The 7,415-nt window shown below is 44.3% G+C and overlaps 1 protein-coding gene across 1 annotated transcript; it reads right to left on the bottom strand.

Annotated features, from left to right (window-relative positions):
- On the bottom strand, window positions 330-6,635 carry LOC8058776 (carotene epsilon-monooxygenase, chloroplastic). The gene is made up of 10 exons (XM_021451949.1): window positions 6,001-6,635; window positions 5,135-5,431; window positions 4,816-5,013; window positions 3,946-4,047; window positions 3,689-3,829; window positions 3,510-3,617; window positions 2,931-3,013; window positions 2,637-2,799; window positions 1,043-1,101; window positions 330-763 (listed from the first exon to the last, which is right to left on the bottom strand). Exons 1-10 carry the CDS (start codon window positions 6,502-6,504, stop codon window positions 751-753), a joined length of 1,668 nt encoding a protein of 555 aa, XP_021307624.1. The 5' UTR covers window positions 6,505-6,635; the 3' UTR covers window positions 330-750.

Below are 7,415 nucleotides of genomic sequence, written 5' to 3' on the forward strand. Positions count from 1 at the left end.
TGCAGAGGCACGCCACCGCTGCCAGCATCATCTCCTCTTCACCCTCTTCGGCTTTCCCGCCAATTCGGACGCCGCGGGCAGCGGGCTGGTCTGGTGTGCTACAGACTGGGTTATTGGCGGCGCCCTTTCCAGCAGGAGCACGGCCGCCCTGAGCCTCGCGTCGCTGGGCACCTCGTCCATCACTACGAAGAGCTCCCCGCTCTGTCATCCACCACCCGCCGTCCCTGTCCGTCCTAGCACTCGCGCGCCATGGCTCGTTATGGGTAGAACGAGAGAAATAAATCGGAGGAACGAGACACGTAAAATTGCTAGCATGGAGCCACGTCAACTATAAACGGGCGGATTATATGTTACACAACTGGTTTTCACTTTCACTAGTTCAGGACTGATTTTACCAAGAAAAACCAGACTATATTTTTCCTCCAACTCCCTGTTCGCTTGGCTGGTAAACCATGACTGAAAATACTGTTCGTTGATTTGTTGTGAGAGAAAAAACATTGTTGAATGACTGGTAGATTTGGCATGCTGCTCACCAATATATGAATCTGTTCGGCCTTAGATTACCACCAGGACCTAAGTTTTAAGCAGCCGAATCTGTAATAGCTAATCTGTACGCCGACGCAGTGACATTTAGTATAGTACTGTAGTAGAGCTTTCAACTAGAAACTGGAGAAGCATACAGTATTTCACATCTTGACAATTCTGTAGCCAGTGCAGGTGCTCTCTAGTCTGGTTTGAAGTCGTTTCCATCTATTTCGATTCACTGAAAGAACGAAAACAGTCAAAATTTTGCTGAAACTCGAGTGAAGAAAAACAACATAAGCTTCCCGCGTTCTGGGTATAAGTAAAGATGAAAATAACACATCATGTGCCCTTTCAAAACCTGATCGCAAAATTAGCAATGAATTTATGCTAAAATATCTTTGTGACGGAACTAGAGGGAAAATATAAGATTCTGTAGCCTTTTTTAGGGGAGCCAACTGCAGTTCTGTATCGATTTGTAATAAAAAAAAAGGAGAGCGAATGAGCATTAAGAATTCACCTCAGTGCTAACTCAGCTTCTTGCTGAACTTTACGCAGGCTTACATTCATATATAGTCCCTGCAGCAATAAGCTCATCTTAAGAAACCATTCAAATATGCTATCAAACTTGAAATAGAAGTTTGGGCTACAATAGACCCAAAATAAACTAGGGTCTTTTTTATCAAATTTTATCTGTTACTAGCAAACATATCCATGTGTTACATAATTTAAATAAAAAAAGCAATCCAACATTGGGAAACGAAACAGGAATGCTACATGTATATTTATGTTTTATCTTTTCTAAAAAAACTAAAGCTATAATTTATTTTATGATGACTATGGCATCCACAATGTCTTATTAAACTTGTATCAGTAAACCCATGATAGATTTTTTTCTCTCTCCCGATGCTAGAAATATTTACTCCTAAATATCCTCATAACTTTAATTTTCATATTACCCATGCATTAGTACTGTTAAATATCAAGTTCCGCAACTTCCTTTGACGACCCATAAAAATCTTTAATTTTAGTTTCTAAAGCAAGGAGTTAGTTGTCGACGTTTCATCTGTCCGCTAGTGATTACGACCGGAGACCTCTCTTGATTTTCCATGGGACATGTCAGGGATTGCACTAGTATATGCATACGGCTTGAAGGCAAATTTATGTAGACTAAACTGCACAACATACTACTCAAGATTTCAGTTCACAGTTTCATTAGTTGGACCATCGGCTAACCAGGTTCTAATAAGATAAGTTTTGTCCTAATCAAATCAAAACTTCATCAACAACTTGGTGAGAATCTTGTGTCTTAGTTATTAGAGAATGGTCAAGGGTTCAAAGGCCCATGATGTGTGTTTATTCTTTGTTTTTTACATTTATGGAAAAATATAAGAAATTGGTATGGGAGGTACTTGGAACGGAAAAAAAACAAAAAAAGGCAGATGGGCGACAAGGTTGAGCAGAATGTTAAAAAAATGCAAAAGAACAATCGGGCAAGGTGGTATGGTAGTGGCAATCTTTGTTTCTTAGGGAAGATGGTATGGTAGTGGGAATCTTTGTTTCATAGGGAAGGGTTCAAAGGCCTATGATATTGCATTTATTCTTTGTTTTTTTATATTCATGGGAAAACATAAGAAATCGGAATGAGAGGTACTCAAAACAGGAAAAGAAAAGAGCAGATTGGCGATGGGGGCAGGCAGGAAAGAAAAAGAAATGCAGATAGACAACGGGGTGGGGGTGGGCAGAACGGAAGAAAAGCAGACGGATGACAGACAAAGGAACTGATTGCGCTTTAATAGTAGGAAGAGATTTGGTTCTTTTCACTTTCTTGCGGAAAAATGATTGAAACTCAAGAATACAACTTGGCAACACTTTCAAGCTTTCAAAGCTGAATCAATATCCATAAGTGTCCAAATTTTAGCCTCTTTGTCATATCTGGTTGAGGGTAGTATAGAGAAAACATCAAGAACTTTGGACTCTTCCTTTTCACTTTCCTCCTAATATGCCCTTAAGTAGTACAGCTTTTGCTATAATTCTTTAACTCCAATTGATATCAACTAGATTATGAAAAAAACAAGAGTATTGTAGAAAATATGCATAGCATGTTTCCTTACATTTGTTGTATGAATTGTAGCTCCAGTAGTCATGTTAATCTTTTGATCTGGCACAAGCTGAATATCAATCTTCTGCAACACAACTGCAAGTGCCACTATTGCTTCTAGGAGAGCAAATTGATCTCCAACACATTTCCGAGGACCTCCACTGAATGGAATAAACCTGGGAAAAAGATGTAGCAGGAGTATGGCGCAGTTCAGTCACATTTGCCAGTTAACAAAAACTAATCTTTTGCTGAATGGAAATATGAAGTGACAGGATAGAAACGATATATTGCAAAGTTGTATTCTGACCTGTAATCTGTGTTTGACTCATTTGGAACAGGTCCCTCTAAATCAAACCTCTCTGGAATGAACTCATCTGCTCTATCCCAGACCTTTGTAGAAGGAACAAACAATTAATTGTAGAATGCAAAAATTTGCTAAGTGCTTGCTTAGGCATTGCTACCAATGGATGACAACACCACATGAGCAGAGCTCCAGCCATAACAAAAGCATAGGCATAGGCATAGCAAAGCATGCTTCAAATGGTAGCAAAGGATGATAGCTACGTAATGTAATTATACTTTCAGGCTTTTAGGGCCTATATGACAGCAAACTAGTATAGTCAGTGCAATAAAAAATAATGTTCATGAAACCATCTTGTCACTATATCATGGAAATTGATAAAACAATGCAGGTAGCATCAAGACCTGACAGGTAGGCTAATAAACAAAAATTTGTAATTTTCTTAGTAAGCCTACAGCAAATTGGAAAAAGATCCTCTGTATAAAATCAGACACATATATTCAATATTACAAGATGCAAAGCATTTACTTTAAAGAGCTCAAATACTGCCAATTGTGTGTGGTTCATATTCAGATGGAGAAGTACCTCTGGGGACCTGTGTATATTGTACACAGATATCATAATATCTTGACCAGCCTTAACCTTATAGTTTCCAGGAAGAACATCATCGACTATTGCACGCCGTAACAGCACCTATCAGTAATTAGTCCATGAGTCACCAAGATCAATTATATAGTTGCTTGTCACTAGCACAAGAAATGTACAGGAGGGTGTGGATACAGCCGCATAGACTCATTTATACAGCGCATCAAGTACTTCAGCTCCTTTACATCCTCATATTTGGGGAGTCTACCTTGTAGAACACGATCTACTTCATCTTGAGCTCTCCTCAGTGCAGTCGGATCCTTCAGTAGTGTAACACTGAGCAGTCAACATATTAAAGTGACATTTTAAGTAATGCGTTATTTGTCACTTTGGTTGATAAATGGTTACTGCAAGCAATGTAGCACCACAGGAGTACCTTACTGAGAAGATAGATTGTCCATGTCAGTACAGAGCCTGTTGTTTCATGACCAGCAACTAACATTGACAAGAGATCATCACGTAACTGTACACTGCTTACCTGGACAACCAAAAGGCATGTCAACTAAAGCAGTCAAACTTGCAATAAAAAAATGCATGTCGTGTAACATGGTGAAATGGAGCACTATATGAAGCTGCACGCAAATCGAGCATGAGAAGTTTAGCAACAGAAGCACAAATAGATCTTGCATTGTCGAACTTTAGTAAAACTTGGCATAGAGCATGACTCACAAGGAACAGAATCTTCTCTCTTAGTAATGAAATGATACACAAATCTTTTGTATGTTAGAGGGAAAAAAACAAGAACAGAGATATAATTTTGTATAGAATTTTTCAGTCTTTTGTCACAGCTTTTCATAAATCAATGAAAAAGAAAGGAACAAATACTCCTAGCAATCACCTTCACACACAAGCATAATGTGTCGCTTCTGGTAGGTAAAGCCTCATCATCTAAACTTATAGAAAGAAACAGTAGATATAGACTTAAAGTGCACATTCAGAGAGGGGGGGGGGGGGAGGGGGGAGGTGATACACTAAAGCTGCACTGTTTTTCATTTAGATGTATGCAGTAATATGTTCTATGCTAAATATGCTAAACATATCCTTTTTCCTGAAGATATTTTAAGCTGAATGACACCAGGTTACAAACTGCAAGCCCAACCAACAATTGTCCCACATGTTATGGAGCATCAACAGCAGTAGATGTCAAATAATTTTCATGATGAGCAAGTAGCTTCATATAAGTATAAATTGTTGAAATCAAAGGTAAAAGAAGCAAAATATTGTAAAAATGGAATGCGTTAATCACCTCATCTCGGCTAGCAAGTAGGAAGCGCAGAATGCTAGGATCCCCCTCATTTACATATTCCTCACCCTCAATCTGTTCATTTTCAGCTTCCACTATTTCTTTACACTTCATAATCAGCTCTTCGACAGTGTTTCTTATAATCCTAACTGCATTCTCTGCTTTTATCTGTCTTGGAATTATCTTGCACAAGAAATCAATCTGTGACAAATAAACAAGGATCATATCAAACATCAGTCAGGTGATTTTTCCTTTCGGCCAGTTAACTAGGAAACATAGGTGAGACTAAAAATTAGAAGAATGAATTGAAAGAGGAGCCAACCTTCCAGTATGGCAAAAGATCTGTAGAACGAAGCTCTGCTTCTTTGAGTGCAGTATACACAGCATCAATGACAGGACTATCTGTTGTGAGGGAATCAAAATTGTAGTTGAACAATGACAGACCAATCACATCCAATGTCAACTGAGAAAACCTCGCTTCCATATTGACAGGTTCCCCACTCGAAGCATATGGCTCAAGTTTCTCTATTAATCTCTCAGCACATTTACAAAACACTTTTTCCACGATAATGGACAGAAATCTTTTGTGCAGGGAAGGCACAACAGCTCTGCGTCTCACCTAAAATACATACCAGCTTTGGAGTAAGATTAAGGATTAACTTACTGTCCAATTGAACTTAGCTCCAAACTACAATGGTGCCAAAAATATGCAAGATATAGTTGCAGCAAGAGAAGAGATACAACCCTACTAATTTCTTCACTATTACTACTACCATTTATCAAATATATGTCAGCCAGCCCTTTACATTATTGAACATCATGAGGAACTGACTACCGTCGCGTCACTCTCCGGTGGCTCTCCGCATCCACTCCCACCGGCGCAAATTAATAGGACCCGTCTTCAACCTAAACCATTTATCAATCATGCGGATTCAAACTGCAGACAAGCTAAACCGAGTAACCCCGCTTCTGCTGGTCTGGTTTGGTTTGGATGGCAGTTTAGCTGGCTTCGATCCAAACCATGAACAAGTCTACTGCCATGCAATTGTTCCAACCGGTTACAGAGCCTTACGACTGTGATAGGACATTCCATTCGCTAAACAATAGTAAGAAGCAACTCCGAAGTCACTGAACTAGGAACTGTGAGGTGAAGCAGAGAGCAGCAGGCAAGAGAGACAGAGAACGCACCGTCCATAGGTCGCCCTCCGCGATGGCGAATCCGGAGCCGAAGAGGAACTCGGAGACTTCGGCGACTAGTCCCTTGGCGTAGCGCGAGCCGTAGCCGCGCAGCACGTGCCTGGCGACGGCGGGGTCGCTGACGATGACGAAGTCCTGTGGCCCCGCGGCGAGGCGGTAGACGGGCCCTTCCTCGCGGAACCACTTGAAGAGCGGCAGGAAGAGCGCGCCGCCGAGGAGGTCCCGCACGTCGTCGAGCTTGGCGGACGCGACGGGGATCCCGGAGTCGTCGCCGCCGCCGCTCCGGCCGACCGCGCGCGAGAGTGACGTGAGCCAGTCGGGGCTCGCCCACGGTGTGGCGGTGGAGGGCTCGTCGCCCCCGCCCCCGCCCGCGCTGCTTCCGCTTCTCGGCGGCGGCGCGCGGACCCGGACGTGGCCGCGGCGAGGAGGCGGACGCGGCGACCACGGAGACGGCGACGCGGCGACGGAGGCGGAGGCGAAGGCGGTGGCAGGCATCGCCGCGCGCCGGCCGATGCGGCCAGAGCAGACCAGGTAGGGTTTGGCCGTTTGGGATTGGAGTTGCCGAGGAGGTGGGGAGAGACGGAACACGGAGGAGGGAGAGGGAGAGGGAGGGGGAGGTGGGAGGGGAGCAGCCGTTGGCCGTTGGAGGAGAAGGGGGGAATTGGGGGATATGGGATGTGGTGGGGCCCGCGTGGCGGTGGTGTGGGAAAGGACGAAAGGTGACCAGTCAGTAGCCACGGCCCACGGAGCCCGTGTGTTTTTGAATCCGTTGGATTCTGCGGGGTGGCTTGGGCCCAATATAATAGCAAGGGCTTCCTGATCCGTGGTGTCACGCGGGCCTCGTTGTCGGTTACGATGCAGCCCAGCGTAGAATACGGCCCAATACAAAGATGCAGCAAAATCAGCGAGTTCATAAAAATGGATTTGGTGAATGTGATAGCCAGACGGACGGCACCTTTTTTTTTTCTGTCGACTGTCGTTCTCAGGCAGCAATTTTGTGCACATAGGATGCCCTGCCCGTCATTTTCACCCAACACCCCCCCCCCCCCCCCCGAGGATTCCGGCGGAGGTATATACCGGCAATGTTCTCGCCGTTCGAACAAAAGGGTAACTGAGCGAAACAGCAAACCAAGCATGCCATACCACGGGGACGGAACGGGAGAGACGAGAGAGAAGGTTCGGGCGTGTCGGTGACGGCGCAAGCATGGAGCTGCTTCTTCTGGTCCGGTCGGCGTCGGCGTCGGCGCGTGGTCCTCGGTTCGGTTCGGTTGCGTTGCACTTCCACACGGAAACGAGGCGTTGCGACAGTCTCAAGCAAAGCCTGAAGTCTGAACGCCGGATGGCTTGGCAGCGGCGAACCAAACACGGCGGGGGCTGACGCACGGCCAGGGCCAGCTGCGCCGCGG

This window comes from Sorghum bicolor, chromosome 1, assembly GCF_000003195.3.
Source record: "Sorghum bicolor cultivar BTx623 chromosome 1, Sorghum_bicolor_NCBIv3, whole genome shotgun sequence".
Taxonomy (NCBI): domain Eukaryota; kingdom Viridiplantae; phylum Streptophyta; class Magnoliopsida; order Poales; family Poaceae; genus Sorghum; species Sorghum bicolor.